This window comes from Malus sylvestris, chromosome 3, assembly GCF_916048215.2.
Source record: "Malus sylvestris chromosome 3, drMalSylv7.2, whole genome shotgun sequence".
Classification (NCBI taxonomy): Eukaryota; Viridiplantae; Streptophyta; class Magnoliopsida; order Rosales; family Rosaceae; genus Malus; species Malus sylvestris.
The window spans coordinates 16,680,445-16,702,586 of NC_062262.1; the positions used below are offsets into that span (position 1 = coordinate 16,680,445).

The 22,142-nt window shown below is 38.1% G+C and overlaps 2 protein-coding genes across 2 annotated transcripts; one reads left to right on the top strand and one right to left on the bottom strand.

Moving 5' to 3' along the window:
- Window positions 1-1,037: 1,037 nt before the first annotated feature.
- LOC126614861 (uncharacterized) lies at window positions 1,038-5,299 on the top strand. Its single transcript, XM_050282543.1, has 3 exons — window positions 1,038-1,986; window positions 2,560-2,682; window positions 3,685-5,299. The coding sequence occupies exons 1-3, from the start codon at window positions 1,492-1,494 to the stop codon at window positions 5,026-5,028; spliced, it is 1,962 nt and encodes a 653-aa protein (XP_050138500.1). The 5' UTR covers window positions 1,038-1,491; the 3' UTR covers window positions 5,029-5,299.
- Window positions 5,300-5,616: 317 nt separating this feature from the next.
- Window positions 5,617-11,397, bottom strand: LOC126614863 (bifunctional nitrilase/nitrile hydratase NIT4B). Its single transcript, XM_050282545.1, has 5 exons — window positions 11,104-11,397; window positions 9,629-9,808; window positions 8,298-8,591; window positions 6,914-7,189; window positions 5,617-6,046 (listed from the first exon to the last, which is right to left on the bottom strand). The coding sequence occupies exons 1-5, from the start codon at window positions 11,231-11,233 to the stop codon at window positions 5,886-5,888; spliced, it is 1,041 nt and encodes a 346-aa protein (XP_050138502.1). The 5' UTR covers window positions 11,234-11,397; the 3' UTR covers window positions 5,617-5,885.
- Window positions 11,398-22,142: the final 10,745 nt, after the last annotated feature.

Below are 22,142 nucleotides of genomic sequence, written 5' to 3' on the forward strand. Positions count from 1 at the left end.
CACAAGTAATTAAGAGTTGATTGCGTTGATTAGAAAAAGAAAGAAAAAGGAGTCGAGGAGGGAGGATTGAGCAGAGAATGTGCAAGAGAACATTCCAGCGGAGACAGAGAGAGAGAGAGAGAGAGAGAGAGAGAAGGAGACAGATTAAGTAAAAATACTGAGAACCTAGTCCACATTGTGGGCCGCTTATCTTACACATGCACGACCCTGATTGAATGCAATTCGGTCACATGTTCACCACGTCATCCCCTTCTTTTTTTAATCCTAAAACATAAAAATCCCAATTCCCTTTCCGAACTATAAATCAATTATCAATCACTCGGACTAAATTTTTGAAAAGTAATGTTAGGGAGAAGAAATTTGTAAATTAAATTAGGTGTCACTAATAGAAAATAAGCACGTTTATCAACAATTAAGTAATAATTCAATCATCAATTTTCATGTTATTTAATTTACAAAATTTACTTTATAGATTAGTCTTCCTAACATTACTCTTTTTTTTTTGAGTAACTGAAACACGTGACATGTTATATTCAGACGAATAAATATACAATCACAACGGGGTATCCCTGTAATTGGGGATGAATTTCAAACTCGTATTCCACACGATACGTCTTGTATTCGATTCCTAGTATTGGTGAATCATATGATGGTAGCCAGGAAAATGTTGAAATACATCTATGAGTCTTCCTAACCCCCGAAAAGATGAATTGACTGGATAAAAGAAATGCCCATTTTTTAAGAGAAAACACGAATAAATGTATATCATCAATATATATTTTTTTAACAAACAATATTTTCTACACTAAAGGGAGAAAGTAGGCTTGGCCTCACAATATACTATCAATAATGTGATTCAAATTTAGCGAGAATCGAATTTAAAATCTATCATTTTCAAATAAAAAAGAATATTACTAGATCGTAAGACTAAATAAGCTTAATCAATCTAATATAAGTAAAATAATAACACTCCTTGTCAGTAATAAAAGAAATACCCACTCACATGTCTTACACTCCTGTCCTAGTCTTCTTTACTTGTATCCTTTATTTCCATTGTTCTTTTTACTTAGTTTTTCCCTCTCACAACATTTATAAAACAAATTAAAGCTTCCATTGATTCTTCCCAAAATCCCACCGCCACCTCCCATATTTGATTAGTTTGACAACTTTTTGAGCTTCTTTCATCTTCTTTAAGACTGCCCAAAAATCCATCAAACCCCAGAATCTTTGACACTTTTTCTTCTTTGCTAAATTCAAGGCTGACAGTTTGAAAATATTTACCTAAAAAGAAAATCTTGACACCATCATTGTCATCCTTGTACTTCCATCAACTTTTTTCAACCCCTTAAATTTTTCATTATTTTTCTTGCTCCTCCAATCCAATCTCTCCATTCACTCCCCAAATCTTCAAGATCTCCCAATTGGGTCTCCATCATTTGCTCCAAAAGATTCACCCACACCCCATTTTCTCTGCACTCTGTTCGTTTTTCTATGTCTTGGAAAAACCACCAGCACTGCCACAGCTTGGTCGTCGACAGGCAATGCAAGATCAGGAAGCGCGGCGGCGGCTCGTCTTCCTCCTCGTCTTCCTTGGTCCGTAGGTACAGACTGAAGAGGGCAATCCTGGTCGGAAAGCGAGGCGGTTCCAGCACCCCAGTCCCCACTTGGAAGACTCTGAGCGCCGCGGCGGTGGTGGAGGGATCACCTTGTACGGCGACGATGGTGGCAAATGGGGATGAGGATGATGAGAAGATTGCAAAGCTGCAGCAGCGGAGACCGGCTTCGGAACACGGTGGCCGCGGCGGCGGTAAAGGGAAGGAAGTGGTTTCGGTTTCGGCGAGAAAGCTGGCGGCGACTTTGTGGGAAATGAATGAACAAGAACAAGTTCCTTTGAGAAAGAAGGATTCCAAAGTTGCTCAAGTTCCTTCCTTAGCCGGTTCCTTGCCGCCAAAGTCATCAGATCCATCCTCTACTCCTATTTATGAGGTAAGGATTATTTTATTTGTTTATTTACTTTTTCTTTTCATATTTTCTTTATATATTCAATGAAAATGCAAAAAAAGAGAACCAAAAAAAATGCAGAAAAGAAAATGAGTTGGAAAATTCACTTTGTTTATCGAGCTTCTTGTGTTTACATATTAGATAGTAACACAAATCCAAATTGTTCATTTTTTATTAGCATTATTCAATGGCAAATGAATTTGGCAAACATTTTTTTCTTGGCTTATTCAATCTAAATGTCATAAATTAGATAAATTTATTTATTCTTTTTTGAAAATTGTTATTAGGATTTCAAAATTTTCATTATACACTCCTCACTAATCTGTTTTTCTTTTTTATTATAAAAAATTTAGAATGCAAAATGAGATTTTTCTTTTATATACAAGCTATACTTTATATTAAGTTATACTAAGGAGATAGAAAGTTGAAAATAAAACCTTAATCACCAAGTTAATTCACTACGCAAGCTACCTATTTTTTTACGGAGTGGAAGTGTAGGTTTCTTGTTTATTAATTGAAGTTTGAAAGTAATATTGGTTGTTGTTGGGAATTGTGCAGATAAAAAATGAAAGCGGGGGTGGTGGACGCCAAAGAGGATTGTCGGTCGTTTCTCAGAAACATCATTTGAATGATTACCAAATGGGAGGCTTCGAGAGACCTACAAGTGCTAGTTTAACTGAGGTAAAAATTCAACTGCATTTCAATCTCAATATATATATATATATATAAATTTGATAAAAAAAAAAGGTACATGTTTTCTGGAATTTATTTTTACAGTTTGTGTGGAAGGGGTGAAAATTAAAAAAATGACAAGAAGATGTTGACAGTGATTCAAATAAAGTTTGTCCCCATAGAATGGAACATAAATATCAAATCTAGTTTTCTGCCTTGTCATTTTCAATGAATAGGATATAAATTTTTGTCATTTTCAGTGTTTACAAATTGCACAATTGGCTAGAATGATCATTTTCGACATTTGGGGTGTAGAAATGACCAATTAGCTGTGTCGAAGATTGTTCTTGAAACCAAATGTCAAAAAATGACAAATCATGTTAATTGCCCCTAAAAATTAGCTCTTCAATTTAAATAATTAATCTAATGCATTTGCTTTAATGGTCAACTAGAATGTATGTTACTTAATAAGTTCATAGTTTAGTTAGTTAAGAGCATTCACTCTCGCCACTGGAGGTCTCGAGTTCCCCCACTACTCTGATATCCCTTCTATAAAAAAGAAGGATAATGCTAGGGAGACCAAATTTTAAACCAAATTTCCAAACTAAATGATGTATCATCAATAAGAAATAAGTGCATTAATCGACACTTATTTAATAATCCAATCATCAACAACCACATCATTTGGTTTACACAGTTTGGTTTAAAAATTTAGTTTCCCTAGCATTACTCCAAAAAGAATGTGTGTTATACTTAACAAAAATTCAACTATGCTCTAAAGTCTCATACTCCGGAACACCATAAAAAATCGCATTGCTTAAAGTACGCACTCCTGCGCCCTAGAATTCGAGTTCGCTTCCTTACTCCCTGATATCGCTTGTATAAAAAAGAATGTTTGTTACTTCAATCTTTGAGTAGACATGTTGATTGCATTAGGCTGCAAGGGTTTCAAGAGTGAGTTTCTAGGATGATGAATAAGTAGACATGTTGATTGAATTTCACAATGTGCAGGTCAAATATCAATCCTGTGGGAAACCTGATCGAAAATGCATACACGGATTTAAGACCGGTTTGAAGGATGTCAGTAGTGGCCTTTCTACATCTAAAGAGCTTGTGAAGGTTCTTACTCGCATTTCGGGTCTTGAAGAGCAGCATTCTTTGACTACAACCCTACTCTCAGCCTTACGAGTTGAGCTTGATCGAGCGCGTGTCCAGGTTCATCAACTGATCCGAGAACAGAGGTCTAACTGCAACGAAATTGAGTTTCTCATGAAGAAGTTCGCAGAAGAAAAGGCGGCCTGGAAAAGTAAGGAGCGAGAGAGGATACGTGCTGCAATAGCGTGCATGGCAGAAGAACTTGAGGTGGAGAAGAAGCTAAGAAGACAAACAGAAAGGTTGAACAAGAAGCTAGGGAAAGAACTGGCAGATAAAGAGGCAGCTCTGTCGAAGGCCACGAAAGAGCTCGAGAGGGAGAAGAGGGCAAAAGAGATTTTTGAGCAAGTTTGTGATGAGTTAGCCACAGGTCTTGGGGAGGACAGAGCACAAGTCGAAGAGCTAAAGAAAGAATCGGAGAAAGTCCGTGAAGAAGTGGAGAAGGAGAGGGAAATGCTTCAGCTAGCCGATGTGTTGCGCGAGGAGAGAGTCCAGATGAAGCTTTCTGAAGCCAAATATCATTTTGAGGAGAAAAATGCCGTTGTGGAACAGCTAAAGAATGAACTAGAGGCTCATTTGAGATCCAAAACGCGCGAAGGTAGTCGCGGTTCTCCAGATTTCAGTAAAATCAAGGAACTCGAGGCTTATTTAAAGAAGATAAATTTTGGATCATTTCAGAACGCGAAGATAGAAGGGAATGAAATGGAAGTTGCTGCATACAGAGTGGAATGTGAAGACGATTCAAAACGGACTTCAGTTGATAGCGATCTCCATTCCATCGAGCTAAGCATGGACAATAACAACAAGAGCTACAAATGGAGTTACGGTTGTGGAGATGATACTGAAGATGATTCAAAGCGGACTTCGGTTGATAAACAATTCAAAGGGAGAAGATCGCTCTCCGAAAAAATACAATGGGAAAGCATATGCTTAAACAAAAATTCCAGCGGTATCGATTGGGAGTTTGGCGTAAAATCTCAATGGCAGTCAGACGGGCGGCTTATAGAAATATCAGAGCTTGTTCCACAAACTCAAACCCCAGAACATGAAACCGAAACAAAGAAAAATGGTTCTGTTAAGGGTCTTGCAGACCATAGGTTATCGAATTCAAAAGTGGTTCCGATCCATAGCCTAGCCGGTACAACTTGTCAGTTCCAATCCTTTCCGACGAAGGATCCAGGAAACGAAGTATGCGGAAGTTAGACCGATGGGCCACGAGGATGGTTTGAAGCTCCAACTAGCAGGAAGAGAAGGCCAATGCCGGGATCAAGAGAACATCGACGTTTTCATGTTACTTCTTCCCCGCAACGCATTGCTTTGCTTGTGTTTTCAAATCTTGCCACTAAAATTGTTTGCATCGATCATGTTCGATATTACAGATAGAACAAATGTATATACACTTTTACACACTGCTTTGTATGGAACCAAATATAATTTGTTTTTGAGTTCTGAGAAATATACATTATTTGCTGCATGGTTACTTCTTGATCTTTTAGGGATAGCGAACGTTACGAACCTCGCCAAGTAGACTGTGACATGGTCGCCGAAATTCTTGACGTTCAAGGCAAGGCGCTCACCATTTTCGCATTAGCTGCACTTGGACAACACGATAGCTTACATTTTTATGATTGTAGAGCATATGCTGGATGCAACGCGCCTAGTTCTAGATGAGCTTGCGAATCTGAAGCCTTGTGGGGAATGCATTTCAAGGGTAGAGCGAAGAACCGTAACTACTGTAACTGCTTAAGTAGGTCTGCGGTCGCATTCAGAATCAACATAACAAATTCAACATGTTTGGGAAAACATATTTATGAACTTGATCTCCATACACAGCAAGAAAGTACAGAACCATATTAAACTTCCATCTGTAGCAGATTCTTTATGGTACTAATCAGTTGGAACGATTCACATTTGACGAACGAGAACCATATGCGAAAGCAAGGCGACCTGGTTACAGAGGAAATACATCATTGATGATATATGTACAAAAGGGTCGTCTTATTCTTATTGAACAGGCCTGCATTTTGCAAACCACTGTCAGATGAACTGACGAAACCTAATTATGGCTTATGTGAGACTTCGCGATCGGTCTTTGCTGAGGCTGATGTGAAAGTAACTGGAGTTGCTGGATGGTCCCTCACGATCAAGCTAAGCACTTCGGGCCGTGAATAGTGGCCAACCACATCAAAGTCAAATTTCGCCCTTGCTATTTCTCCAAGATCTATGCAACATTTGGACATTAGAAATATCAGAGCTCAGTCTCCTTACACAAAACAGCTAAAACTGTAGACATAGTATGACACTTTTACTACAGGCGGAATGCATCTCTCTTTATACTGATTTCTTTGTTTACAGTTTCGGTTGCATAGTCCACTAAATGAGTGCTTATTTGATTTACCACTATATTCGATTCCTCCTATGTGAGTTTGTGGGATCATTCCGAACTTCGAGCAGGCAATATAACTATTTAAGGAAAACACTTGGTCCTCATGAAACGTAGCCACAAGCTTGCAACCATAACCACCGTAATCTATGTGTGTGTGTGAGAGAGAGGATCAATCAAATTATATTATCAACTAAACCATATTGCCTCGCAACATACACATAACAGCACAACAGAGAGCCTAGATCATAGAGTTTCAGTAAATTATACCAACACTTACTTTCAAATACCTCTTATTTTTAAAAGCTCTGTACTGCTTCCCCGCCATATTGGAATTTAGAGAAACTTCTTATACCAGACTAGGGTTCTCATTTTTCTAGAAATGTTACATTAAGGTTGCATATCAACTGATGCATCTGGTGTCCGTTTTATGTTTAATATTATCCGAAACGGACAAAATATAGGAAATATCATAAAGGCAGATGTAGTAACTTGAGGTTAAGTTATGCTGAAATCTATTATGGGATGTGAGGGTACTTTAATTTCTGAAAACAGAATGGAGGTTCCTGCCATTTCGCTTAAGTTGAAGTTTTTCTAATTTCCACTATATCTCAAAGCCGGATTGTTGTAGGTCAAAATTATGTCAGCACAGCTTCCAATCTAGATGCTTAATTGCTGTTAGAAGAGAATAAGCAGATGACATACCGAGATCTGCTGAGATGAGTGCCTCCCCATCATAATTGGGTCCAGCAAGAATAGCCCCCGACGGTGAGATAATAACACTGCCTCCAGCACAGACGACAGAATCTGGAGCAGGTTCCTCTCCTGCAAATGCATATTCTGGAGGAGGGGGGTAGTCTTTCCTTCGACAGAACTGATTGGCTGATAGGACAAAACACCCACCCTCTAAGGCAATATGAGTCATTGATGCTTGCCATAAATCCCTGGAATCAGCCGTAGGAGCACAATATATCTCAATGCCTGCACACAACAAAGCATCCTGCATCAAGTCATAGTACTAAAGTATCAAAAGCAATACTAAGAACGCCTTTAAACTCCACCAAGAAATGCGTCGTTTCTACCATTAATTTTCAGGTTCACGTTGAGGTAAGAACTGTTTTGAACTAAAACACAGTTGATGCACAAAGTTGGATCAACTTAGATCGGACCCTAAAACCACACAAACGAACAGGAACACAAAGATGTATCATGGTTCACCTTCACCTGAAGTTGGGCTACGTTCATGCTGGTGTAGTTCTGTTTCATTATGCAAATGTAGGTTACATTGTACAGGAGTTTGAGAGAGTAAAGTCTAGGGTTTACCATGAGAGTCCTCTCTCAAACGAGGGTGGGGTTGCCCTTATAGAGTAAAGGATAGAATAACGGCAAGCCTCCCCTTTGCATATATTCAAGCTGGCTAACTGAGGCCCAAATATGATAAAATATGATATTAACAAGCACACAGATGTTCTCGAGTCATTGTGTTGGAAAGAAAGTAGCTAGAAAAACCATGTATTTAATGGATGGTAAATTGCCAACTTGGTAAGGACAACCAGACTATGCCACAAATGTAGGCAGACTATTCTTTAAGTCTTTAGAAAGAAGTGCAAGTGTAAATCAAGCCTGTGTCTTATTTCAATTTGAGTTAATTGAGTAGCAACATACTCAACCAATCGCCCAGGAACCTAGAAACTGACTCAACCCCACATAAAGATCGCAGAACAGTATACTTAACTCAACTAACTAGATAGCCAAATAATCTTTTTGACCTGATACCGGTCTGTATACAAGTTAACACCCCATATGGAACTCAAACTTGCATGGCAAAGCATGAAAACTGGAAGTAAGCAGTTTCAAACAGGGCTATAGCTTGGAAGTAAAATGAGAAACCCAGATAGTATTGACTGCCCATGTAAAGCCATCCTCCATTCATATAGCACTAAACTAAATGATGCAATTACGAACACCAAAATAAGAAATGAAAAAAAATTGTACAATAGCTTCAAAGAAAACTTAAGTATTTAAAAAGTGAGTAAAAAATAATTAATGAAGTTGTGATATTTCAAAATTTCCTGTTCAAATAACTAACCTTTAGCATACATTGCTGTCCTTAGAAGTGGCATCTTATTTTCCCAACAAATGGCAGCACCTATTTTTCCAATCGGAGTCTCAAACACAGGAATTGTAGATCCATCTCCAAATCCCCAAATGATCCGCTCCAGTGCTGTGGGCATCATTTTTCGGTGCTTTCCCAAGTAGCAACCTTGAGAATCAAAAAACAGAACAGTGCAATAGAGTGTATATCCATCTCTCTCTATCACACCCATTACCAGGAATACCTTGTACTTTCCAGCCATTGCTGCCAATCGATCAACTTCAGGACCTGCATTAGTTAACAAAAAAAGTGAAACTACATATCATATGTTCACAATTCTATTCGTAGACTGCATTTGGGTCAAACAATGACAATTTTGGAACACAGTGTCCGCCTTCGTTTTGATATAAGACCAAAATATGATAGCATGCCTCAGTAAAGTTATTAACACTTGGTGTAACATAAGATTTGAATTCCATATATTAGGAAAACAATAAGCCAACTGAGATACTTCTAATCAAATTTCGTTGATAAGATCCACTTGCAAAACAGTGGTGTAGAATGTTTCGCTGAGAGCCTGACATAAACCACTAGTGTCCTTTTTTAGCAACCACAATTAACTCATGAAGGGCAGGACAGATATGCCCGCACTTCTCATGCCAACCACTGGTATCCTTTTGGCCAAGTAAAAACAGTTAAGATGTTAGTTCTGTTCAATGGATTGAGAGACCATTTTCCAATGAACTAATGTTCTTTTTTGAACTTTGACAGGTAAAAAAAAAAAAAAGGAAATAATAGTATAACCAACAAAAAAGAAGAAAAAACAAAAGAAGTCTTTTCCAACTTTTTTTTTTTTTAAATTTTGTTGTTGTTGTTTTTGCATCCAAACATTCAACAGAGTTTTCGCCAAAAAACAAATATTCACTAGAATCAATTTCCTCTGGAATCTAACTTTCATTGGAAAAAAAAAATGGACGGCAGTTAATTCTCTTCACTACAATAAAGCAACGAAATTATAAGTTATAGCTACTAATTGAAATTGAAGTTTAACAATAAACTGATGCTTAACCACAGCCATAGCCATAGTAGTTCATTGCACCACAGGTCCACAGCTTAAATTTTCTTGACTCCAAAAAACAAAGAACTTATAGCAACTAACAGACGAATTTGAAGCTTAGACACCAACTGACATTTCAATGCACCGAATGCATTTCAATCCACCATTCAATCAACCTGGGAAGTCTAATGAATTCATTTTATCCCAGTTTCTTATACATGACCAATGCATGAAATCATCAAGAAAGAAAAAAACAAAGTAGTTTTACCAGGCACATCAATGGCAGCAGCATGATACTTTCTGAAGTCTTCTTTACCCTTAGCTGTTCTGTTCCCAATGACAACGCCAAAATTCGACCCACGTGGATAACCACCCACAAATGCTTCAGGAAACACAACCAGCTGGGCACCATATCCAGCTGCTTCAGCCAATAACCTCTCAGCCTTATCTACGCATTCAATCAGAAATCAGATCCACCAAAAATACAAAATATCTTCAATTTACCTAAGAAACATGAATGCAGCTAATTGGGTTAGATCAAAAATCATATATCAAAAGCTTAATTTCCAATGTAGTCAGGATTCAGGAATGAAAAGATAAATAACAATTGAAACTTATACTTCAGAAATTCTGGCTAGGAATTTATGCATTTTCTTTTCAACAGGTCAACTGGACCAATCACCATATTTGCATCAGTCTTATATATGATTCTCAAACAAAAATATGTTGGGAAATCTACAAGCAACCCCTATGTGGTTTACCCCATTTAACAAATGAATTGTGGTCTGTTAGTCGTTGTGGTCTCCTCGGGTAGTCAAATCTGGTTGGACCGAAAATATATTCCTTTCTTATACCTGAACACGTATCACTGGCAACCTCCAAAAAGAAGTACTTCCTCATCAGTCGTGACCATACTACTCTTTCTCCCCAAGTTTTCCTCTCTCAGAATTCAAGATCCAAATCACGCAAGGAACGTATAGAAGTCTAAATTTCTTCTTGTTCCTCTATCAACCCACTCATACTCTGAAAGTCTGAATGGTCAAGAGGGGAACCCTCACAAGAAGAAATGTTTTGCCACAATCTCAACGCAATTGGAAATGAAGAAAAACAATCAATGGCTTCAGCTGCCTCTCTACATGTGATACACCAAGTTTTTTTCGAGCTTTAGAGTCGAGTATAGCTTAAAGATGGTATGAGCCTAATATTTTGTTTGAGCTCAGCTCATTTCTTTTACAATCTGAGTTCAAACAAGACGAGTCAATTTCAAACTGTATCGACCCAATTTACAACCTACACTAATTAACAATATTTCCACAAAACAAGAAGTAAAAAAATATACAACCACAGCAATTTTGAGATTTTGAGCAGGCAGCATTGGATTTTTTTTTTTTGAACGAATGATATTTTATTCACGTGGGTTGGACTAATCCTCACAATGATCTAGCAATAATGTGATTCAAATTCGCCTTGGACGAGAATGGAGGTAAGACCTCTCACAAAATCATTAAACGAATTTTACAAGTTGTCAAAGGATTAACAAATTTTACAAGTTACTCGAAATTAATGAGAAGCTGAAACAATAAACTGAAGAAAAAAAAACAAAAATCCAAAACCCAAAATTGTAAAGTTAAAACCTCTGAATTGGATTTGGGAAAGCAACACAAACATAAACATAAACAGTGAGAAGGAAAATGAAGAAGTAAATAAAAAAGAGTTGGGAGTCAGATGAAAGAGAAAGGGGACCTAGAGTGGCAGGGGTGTCGTAGAAGACGGTGGAGGCTTGGACGACGGTGGCGCGGACTGTGGGGGCGGAGTAGTCGGTTCCCATGTCGACCTCTGCGATCAGTGGGGAAGAAGAGGGTACCAGAGCCATTTGAATTTAATCTTTTGCGTTTCTTGTGTATTTTCTGTGTATGCGGCTGAAGAAGGAGGAGAACCGATCAATTTCGTATGACGACAATTTGTGATGAATATGCTTTGTGTGAGTGAGGAGTGATGGGCATTGGAAACTCTAGAAACTCGAAAGTGTCGTGTGAATTGTTGGTGGTGTGGCGGCTATTGTTTTTGGCACGTGATATAGAAATAAAGAATAGATCTCACTTTACTATTCTGATAAAGTATTTTAGTTCAGTGATGCTATTCTTATCATATTTTTATATTATTTTATATGACATCTGATATGGACAGTTACATCATTTACATTAAAAACTTTTAATAAACCAATAATTAAAAAAAATAGAATTAAATGGTTATTGTGGCATACGAAAAGTCTTTTCCTTCCTTCCTTCCCCTTTCAATCCCGTTTCTTCTTCCACGCCAATTCTTTCACGCCATTTTTTTCAGGTCAGTCAAATCCACCACAATCTAAATTAAATCTTATACGGCAATTTTATGCACTCCCCTGTTTGGATTATTGGTACGCGTCTATCATTTTTTTCGATGAACCTTGTCGTACACTTGCAGTGGAATTTTCCAAACTCGTTCAATTCCGGTCAGCCCTAAAACCCTGATTTAGGAGATGGAATGTCTCCGGTGTCTTAAAACTGAATTTGAATCACTAGGAACATTCGAAGTTGGACCATGAGAATTCTCGGATGTCTCCGAGCTCTTGTTCTCTACATGCCCCTTCCCCACAGACCACAATTTGTCGAAGATTCTCCTTGACCTAGATGGCATCAATTGTGCACCATAATCTAAATTAAATCTCATACGGCAATCTCAACTAATTTAGATTGTGGTGGATTTGATTGATTTGAAAAAATGGCGTGAAAGAACTAGCGTGGAAGAAGAAATGGGAGAATAAGCAGGATTGAACGCAAAAGTAAAGAGAAGACCCATCGTATGCCACAATCACCATTTAATTCTTTTTTATTTTATTTTATGAAAAAACGAAAATATATTAAAGAGAAGTTCCCCTAGTACATCCAGACCCAGTACAATAAAAAAGGAAAGCTCGACTAGCAGAAGACGGGGGATGGACCTATCCCAAACATGGAGGTTTGCGTGCTGAAAACCCACATCCGTGATGGCATCAACCACAAAATTTGCTTCACGGAAAACATGATTCCATAAGATGTACTAAAACGACCTGGCAATGAGTTTGATGTCCTCAACAATATTCCTCACTCTCCTAGGCACACCGCTGATTCCCTGGAACGCATCAACAACCAGCTTTGAATCTCCCTCTACCATTATCTTCTTAAGACCTCTACTCCTCGCCATCCAGAGCGCATCCCTGAGAGCAAGGCAGTCCGCAAGCCATTACCGGTTCTCCTCGGTCATTCCTTAAGATAAAACCTGCTGCTGCTAAAAAGTTCCTGACGGAACCGTCAAAATTCAGTTTGAAGAAATCGTCCCTCGACGGTTGTACTCATTTGCCATACTAGTCGCCAAAAAAACCACCCTAGAAGGGTAAGCTTTGGCTTTGTTGAAAACTACTTGATTTATCATCTTCCAAATTTGCCAGCAAATAATAAGAGCATAACTAAGATATAATAAATTCTCATTATCCTTATAATCTTAGGAGTAAAGGCATTCAAGAAAACTGCAACTATTCTGATTGACAGGAGGGTGGACTTTTGGGCTAAAATTCAAAACTTGTGGAGCACACTTGCAATTAATAAAAAAGAAAGTTAATGAAAAAGGTTTGAAAACTTTAAGTTTTAATGATAAGGACAAAATAAAAGGTAAAGTGAATAATACCATGATTGACTTTTTAGTGTAAAAATGTGATTTTTCGTTAAAGTGAACAGTACCATGTGTTTTTCGTTAAAGTTCCCTTAATAAATTGGTGATTTTGGTCTTCAGGATCCACATTACATAATAAACAAGTATCACTTATCGTATTAATAAACCTATGAATTTTACTCCTAGTTTGAAGCTTATTAGGATTAGGATCAAAAGCCAACTAAATATATTAACTTTATTGGGAATATTAAGCTTCCATATTCTTTTTAACAACTTATCCTTTAAATCATCACTGATCATGGAATTTTGAATCCAAGTTGCGGATTTAACACTGAAGTTTCCATTAGCATTCAAACCCCAACATAACGAATCATTTTGATCGAGAGAGGTAACGAAATACTGCATATTTTCTCAGTGACTTCCTCATCCACCACCTCTCTCAACCACTCCTATTCCAGGTTCCATTTACAATAAAATGACTTACCCTACGGTTTAAGTCAATATCTTTCCCCAAAGAAACCTCCTATTCTCCTTATCAAGCATCTTTGTTAGCTTATCTGGACATTTAAAGCACGACATCATGTGATTTGGCATACCGCTAAGATTGGCCTTGATCAAGGTAACTCTACCAGCTCTCGAAAGAGTATTTGCTTTCCATCCTGCCAGCTTATTCTTTATCCTTATCATAATATCCTTCGTATTTACAAAGTCTCGCCAGCATATAATGTTGTTTATGCCCAAAAACTTACCGATTGTAATCTTGTGTTGAATTTGAGTAATATTGGCAATCTCATTATGAATTTGGTTAGTTGTTTTTTCCGAGAAACAGAGAGACGATTTATTAGAGTTGATCTTTTGTCCAGAGGTAGAAGCAAACATGTTTAAAACATTCATGATGTTTCTAGCCGCCCCTTTTGACGCTTTAGCAAAAATGAGACAATTGTCATCAAACATTAGATTAAGGGGTGGTTTGGGAGTGAGGTGCTTAAAAAAAAAGCACTCATGAAAAAAAGTTGTGAGGGTTTTAGGTGTTTGGTAAACTGAAAAAAAAATGGCTTATTTTGAAAGCTGCTGTGAGAATAAGCTGAAATCAAAGGAAAAAGCTGAAGTTGCTATTTGTAGCTTTGGAAAACTGGTTTTTTTTCAAAGCACACGGAGCTACAGTACTCCTTTAATGAAAAGACCCACTATCAGACTGGCTTTTTTTCTTCCAAAAGCACTTTTACAAAAAAATTTACCAAACACTCTGCTGATTTATTTCACAGCCGCTTATTCTCACAGTAGTTTTTTTTTCAAAGCACAGCAATACCAAACCAGCCCTAAAGACCTTGAACCCCCTAGGTGAAGTTAAAAGCCCAATGCTAGTTTTAGGAGAAAAGGCCATTTGCTTAAAATGTCTAATTAACGATTCCATACACAGAATAAAAATATGTGGAGATAGAGGATCCCCTTGCCTAATCCCCCTTGATGGGTAGAAGTAACCATGAGCCTTACCATTAATCAGAACAGACAAAGAAGTAGAGGTAATGCACTCCATAATGAGCTTTATCCAATGATTATTCATCCCAAATTCAGCTAGCACCAACCTAATATAATCCCAATTCAACATATCATAGGCTTATCGCACCCGTTCTCCCTTTTCTACGCTTAAAAGTTGACAAAATCTCATGAGCAATTAGAATATTATCATGTATGGATCTCCTAGGAGCAAAAGCACCTTGATTATTCGAAATGCACTTTTCTATTATTGGCTTAAGTCTATTCACTATCAGCTTCGTTATAATTTTGTATGTCACATTACATAAGCTAATGGGTCTAAAGTTATTTACTGTTTCTGGATTTTCTACATTAGGAATGAGCACAATATTCGTATGATTAATTAGTTTTAGGCTCGAACCATTCATAAAAAAGTCTTTGACTAACCTTATGATTGAAGGCCCAACAACATCCCAACACTTCTGGTAAAACACAGCTTGAAAACCATCCGTTCCCGGGGCCTTTATCGCGCCAATGCCATTTACAACCTTCCAAATTTCATCATCACTAACTGGATTAAGCAAGGTCAAATTTATTGGTGTATAAATGTATTTGCTGTGTTAGGTTTATTATAAGCTTTGTGCAGGTTTTAATGTAAGCCATTGGATCATATTCCATATGATATCTAGATTAGATTGTAATGAGTCATATCTCATGACAATTGTAAGCATCTTACATGATGGCTTAGAAATGAATGGTTGTGATGTTTTGTAATGTTGTGAGAGAGAGAAACTGCTTCTCACTCCTCCAACGGTAAAACATGCTCTTTGAGTTCCTTGCTTAGAGAGCAAGCTGAATATATTGAAATTTGAAGAAAACCTTTGTTCTTAGTGTGTGCTTTTACTGTTCCATTGAATCTACCCGAAATCAAACGTTAATATGGCCTCAGAGCCAGGTTGGATCTCAATCTGGGCGTGAATCTGTGACAAGGGTTGCAGCTAAGGAACTCGACGAGAATCGAGTTTGCTGCGATTGAAGAACAATCTGAAAATCACTGGGTAACTCGATAACAAGTCTAATATGGCTGGATCGAGTGGTGCTGATCTTCGAGCACCGATTTTCAATGGGGAAAACTTTGATTTCTGGCAGATAAAGATGAAGACTATTTTCAGATCTCACGATCTGTGGGATATGGTTGAAACGGGGTATAATTCTCCGGTGAAGAAAGAAGACGAAGAACTCACTGCCGCTGAGCTAAAGCAGCTGAAGGAGAACATGATCAAGGATGCTAAGGCTCTCGGGATTATTCAAGGTTCTGTGTCCGATGAAATTTTCCCACGAATTGCCATACTGGAGACGGCAAAGGAGGCTTGGGATGCACTGAAGCAAGAATTTATTGGGGATAAACAGGTGAGATCTGTGAAAATCCAAAGTTTAAGGCGTGATTTTGAATATATTCGTATGGGTGAAAATGAATCATTCTCTGTGTATGTTGTGCGATTATTTGATCTTATGTCACAAATGAAAAGTTATGGTGAAGTTATAGGAAATCAAAGAATTGTGCAGAAGCTATTGATAAGTTTGCCTAGGTCCTATGATAGTATTGTTGCTGTGATAGAAAACACTAGGGATCTGGAGATTGTTGATGTGCAGGATGTTGTTGCTACTCTAAAGGGGTATGAACAACGGATTGATAGACACTCTGAAGATAGAAATGAAAAGGCATTTGCTAGTTTAAGTATAGCTCCCAGGAAGACTAACTATAATGCCAATCAAAACTTCAAACCCACAAAGAATTGGAAGTCTAAGGGTAAGAAGTGGGATAACAAATCTGTGCATCAGCAAGGGAAATTTGCTACATCCTCTGATGGAGCTAAGAATTCCTGCAAATACTGTGACAAACTCCACTTTGGAGAATGTTGGTTCAAAGGAAAACCAAGGTGTCATAATTGTGATAAGCCAGGGCATTTTGCCAAAGATTGCAGATCTAAGAAAGCAGTTCAACAAGCAAATTATGCTGGACAAGTGGATAATAATCCAACTATGTTTTATACGTGTATGACAGCTGCTGTGAAAAAGCATGAAGACACATGGTATATTGACAGTGGTTGTAGTAACCACATGACAGGAAGAGAAGATCTATTGGTGAATATAGATAAGAGAGTAACTGCCAAAGTAGAAATGGGCACAGGACAACTAGTTGATGTGGTTGGAAAGGGGGACTTAATGGTTGAAACTAAGCAAGGCAAAAGATATATAAGAGAGATTATGTTTGTACCTGGTTTGAAGGAGAATCTGTTAAGTGTGGGACAGATGATGGAGCATGGATGCTACCTTGTCTTTGGAGGAATTGAAGTCAGAATTTATGATGATGCTACATGCTCAAATCTAGTTGTTAAAGTTCCAATGAAAGGCAATAGAAGCTTCCCTTTGAAATTACAACCAGGCATTCATTTTGCCATGAGGGCTAGTGTTGGTCAATCTGCTGAAATATGGCATAGAAGATTAGGACACCTGAACATGAATGCTCTAATGCAGCTTCAAGAGCATGAAATGGTAACCGGTCTGCCTGAGATGGAAGTGAACACCACAATGTGTGAAGGCTGTGCACTTGGTAAGCATTCCAGAGAAGCTTTTCCCAAGGCAACTAAATGGAGAGCTGTCTTACCATTGGAATTGATCCACACTGATATATGTGGACCCATGCAAACACCTACCAAGGCTGGAAACAAATATTTCATCACTTTCACAGATGATTGTACAAGAATGGGATGGGTTTATTTTTTGAGGAATAAATCTAAGACATTCAGTGTGTTCAAGAAATTCAAAGTAACTGTTGAACTTCAAAGTGGATATAAACTGAAAAAATTAAGAAGTGACAGAGGATGAGAGTATACTTCACTTGAATTTTCTCAGTTTTGTGAAGATTTTGGTTTGGAGAGACAGCTCACAGTGGCTTATTCCCCTCAGCAAAATAGTGTTGCAGAGAGGAGGAATAGAACCATTGTAGAAATGGCTAAGTGTATGATGTTGGAGAAGGGTATTCCATTTGAATTTTGGGCAGAAGCGGTCAACACTGCTGTCTATATTCTAAATAGATGTCCCACCAAAGCTTTGAACAAGAAGACTCCTTTTGAAGCTTACAGTGGAAGGAAGCCTGGAGTGAAACATTTAAGAGTGTTTGGATCTCTATGCTATGCACAAGTTCCATCACAAATGAGGCAGAAATTGGATGCAACAAGTGTCAAATGCATTTTTATTGGTTATGGATCTTGTGAGAAAGGTTACAGGTTATTCAATCCTGAAACCAAGAAGATTATTATCTCAAGAGATGTAATCTTTGATGAGAACTCTTGCTGGAATTGGAAAACTCATGCTGAGAAGAATCTGTCCATTCCAGTCTCTAATGAAGAACATTGTGATGAAGGGAGTAATGTTGAAAATGAAGTAGATGAGGGGTGTACAAAATCCTTACTGGAGCAACAAAATCAAACAGTTGGTTCTCATTCAAGTCAAGAGGAACAAGTAAATCTTACTGAACCTCAAGAGTTTAATCACACACCTCTAAAATTCAGAAGTGTGAAGGATATATATGAAAGGTGCAATCTCTGTGTGATAGAACCGGAGTGTTTTGAAGAAGCATTAGGTGATGAAGCTTGGAGAAAAGCTATGTCTGCAGAAATTGAAATGATAGAAAAGAATGATACATGGGAGTTAGTTAATAGGCCGTTTGATAAACCAGTAATTGGTGTCAAATAGGTCTATAAGACAAAACTTAATCTGGATGGATCAGTGCAGAAAAATAAGGCAAGATTAGTGGCAAAGGGCTATTCTCAGAAGCCTGGGGTTGATTTTAATGAGACCTTTGCACCAGTGGCAAGGCTCGATACTATTAGAACCTTGATTGCACTGGCAACCCAAAAGGAATGGAAATTGTTCCAATTGGATGTTAAATCGGCATTCCTGAATGGTACACTACATGAGGAAGTATATGTTGATCAACCTCAGGGGTTTGAAGTCAAAGGGAAAGAAGACAAAGTTTACAGACTGAAAAAAGCCTTATATGGTCTGAAACAAGCTCCCAGAGCTTGGTATGATGAGATAGATGCATATTTCAATCAGTCTGGTTTCAAGAGAAGTCAAAGTGAAGCTACTTTGTATACTAAATTCAGTGATGCAGGTGTGCTTATTGTATCTCTGTATGTAGATGACATTATCTACACAGGGAGTTCTGATAAGATGGTTCAAGAATTCAAAAATGATATGATGAAACAGTATGAAATGTCAGATTTGGGATTGTTGCATCATTTCCTTGGCTTAGGCATCATTCAGACAGATAATGGCATATTCATTCATCAGAAGAAGTACGCCAAGTCTTTACTGGAAAAATTTGGTTTGAAGGATTGTAAAGCAGTGAAAACTCCACTTGCTATTACTGACAGGTTATCCAAAGTCGATGGAAGTGAGGAAGCTGATGAAGGTTTATACAGGAAAATGGTTGGTAGTTTGTTATATCTAACAGCTACTAGACCAGATTTGATGTATGCATCATGTTTGTTGGCAAGATTTATGCATAAACCTACCATGAAGCACATGGGAGCAGCTAAAAGGGTACTGAGATATGTACAAGGGACACTGGATTTTGGAATTGAGTATGTGAAGGGTAAAGCTGCTGTGTTGATAAGCTATTGTGATAGTGACTGGGCAGGAAGCTTAGATGATATGAAAAGTACCTCGGGCTATGCATTCAGCTTTGGTTCAGGGGTATTCTCTTGGGCTTCTGTTAAACAATGCAGTGTGGCACTATCTACTGCAGAAGCAGAATATGTATCCGCTGCAATAGCCACAACACAAGCAATGTGGCTGAGATTTGTGTTGTCTGATTTTGGAGAAGAACAAGTAGAAGCTACACCTTTACTTTGTGATAACACCTCTGCCATAGCCATGTCCAAGAATCCAGTATTCCACCAGAAAACAAGGCATATCAACAGAAAATATCACTTCATTAGAGATGCTATTCAAGATGGAACCATTGAATTACACTACTGCAGGATAGAGGAGCAATTGGCAGACATGTTTACAAATGCTCTTTCTAAAGATAGGTTTGAATACTTGAGAGATGCACTTGGAGTAAAATCAGCAAAACATTTAAAAGGGAGTATTGGTGTATAAATGTATTTGCTGTGTTAGGTTTATTATAAGCTTTGTGCAGGTTTTAATGTAAGCCATTGGATCATATTCCATATGATATCTAGATTAGATTGTAATGAGTCATATCTCATGACAAGTGTAAGCATCTTACATGATGGCTTAGAAATGAATGGTTGTGATGTTTTGTAATGTTGTGAGAGAGAGAAACTGCTTCTCACTCCTCCAACGGTAAAACATGCTCTTTGAGTTCCTTGCTTAGAGAGCAAGCTGAATATATTGAAATTTGAAGAAAACCTCTGTTCTTAGTGTGTGCTTTTACTGTTCCATTAAATCTACCCGAAATCAAACGTTAATAAAATTGTGGTCCTCAGTAATACATGTATCAATTATGCTAATGAAATTTGAAGTCATGTTGTTATTCAAATTCGAATGGCCAGTGAAACGCTGTTTAAAATCCTACACAAAAATCTGTTCCATTCCTTCCCCTATTAACCACCACAAACCCGCAGAGTCCTTAATTTTTGATACTTCGTTTCTTTTACGTATAATGTTCGTCATTGTTTGAAAAAACTCGGTACTCTTATCCCCCAATTGAAGCCAGTTAAATCTCGCTTTTTGAGCCCAGAAGATTTCCTCATTACTAAGAGCTCTATTTAACTCATTCCTTAACTTTGCCTATTCGGCTAGCAATTGGACATTATTCGGATCCTCCATATTATGGGCTTGGATTACTTTAAGCTCATCTAATAACACAATACTCTCTCATGTACATTGCCAAAAACCTCCTTATTCCATCCTCTAATCAAAGTTTTCAGGGCCCTAAGACATCCCTTCAACTTATCGTTGGGGTTGCCCTCAACTTCCAGGCACCAAGCTCTTTTAACCACATTACTAAAATCTGGGTGGTTCAACCACATAGCCAAGAATTTAAAGTCCATTTGCCCAACAATATTACAGTGATTCTTAGGGTGGCAATCTAACAGAATAAGGATGTGGTCCGATCCAAAAATTGGATAATTATGGAGACTAGCTTTTGAACATAAATTCAACCACGCTGCATTAACAAGGCCCTATCTAGCTTCTAACCACATTGTCATAAGTCATCCCATCCCTTCTCACACCACTTCGACCCCTTCCAGCATACCTACTTTTCCTAGAAGCCACTGTTGTCCAACCTTCACTAACATTCTTATCACAGGACCTAGCTTGGTCTCTCAACTCCAGCTCTTCCTCATCCTTAGCGTTCACTTCTTCCCCCACCACTGGTTGGGGAAACACTAACATAACCCCTCTATGCAGCTCTTGTCTGGTTTCTTCAGAAATTTCAGCTCCTGTTGGATAAACTAATGACTTATCTTCAAATAATCTATCCACCAACAGCCATACATGCTTATCCTCAAGGGCAGGGCACTTGTGACCTTCTGATCGCCGGCGCCCATAATAAAAGCACACTTCAAATAACTTTTCATAGCTTAGCAAGACAGGGCAATCTTCCTGATCATTAATAACCATCACCCTTTTTAGCGGCAGCCTCAAGTCCACCTCAATCAACACTCTCACAAATAGTCCATTCAAACCCGACAAAGAATTCTCATTTGCCCTAATAAAGGTTCCTACAGGTTGCATAATGACCTATAGAATTTCAGCATCACGATACTTCACCAGAAGTCTAGGGATACGAACCCAGACTCTGAGAGTAGAGATCGTCTCCACATCTTGGAAAAAGGTGGTCCACTTCTCCAAATGGAAAATTTGGCCTCTTACATACCAAGGTCTGTTATCCAAAACATACTCTATCTCTTCTTAATCAGTGAACTCCACAGCATACCACTGGTGACCAAAGTGGTCAAGGTAAAAAGGGTTTTTGACTTCCGATCCCTAAGTAAGCCCTAACTTCCACTTAATAGTTCTAGCTTCAATCTGTTGCCCCACTAATTTCCCCATGAGCACCCTAGTTTCCATATGCTCTACCTTGAGGTTCGAATAGAGGCTAGTGGACACCCTGGTGACTCCACTTTCTAAGGTAAAGGTACCCTTAAAACCCTCTACCACCACAAGAGGCTGACCCGGATGAGGAGAGGTGAACCTATTAACCCATGACGAGAGTTTGGGACTGGATGGGATCCTAGGGTGTCTTGAGAACGAGGCTTCAAGTTGGGAAATGATGGTTATTTTGATGCTGAAGGTTAAAGACTTAGGATATAGAAACAAATGACTGGTATGCAAGCTCTTGAGTTGCACTTCATATATAAACATCGAGATAAGAACGATACATGCATACACTTCTAAGGGAATAGCAAACGTTAGAAATAAAAAAAGCCAGCACGCAACACAGACTATATTACTTCTAGACCGGCGCAAGAAATTAGCAATAATGATTACAAAGCTAGGCCACCCAAACATCACATTAAACCACATCTTACAAGTTAAAGCAGCAACAGAGCATATTAAAACAAAATTAGAATAAT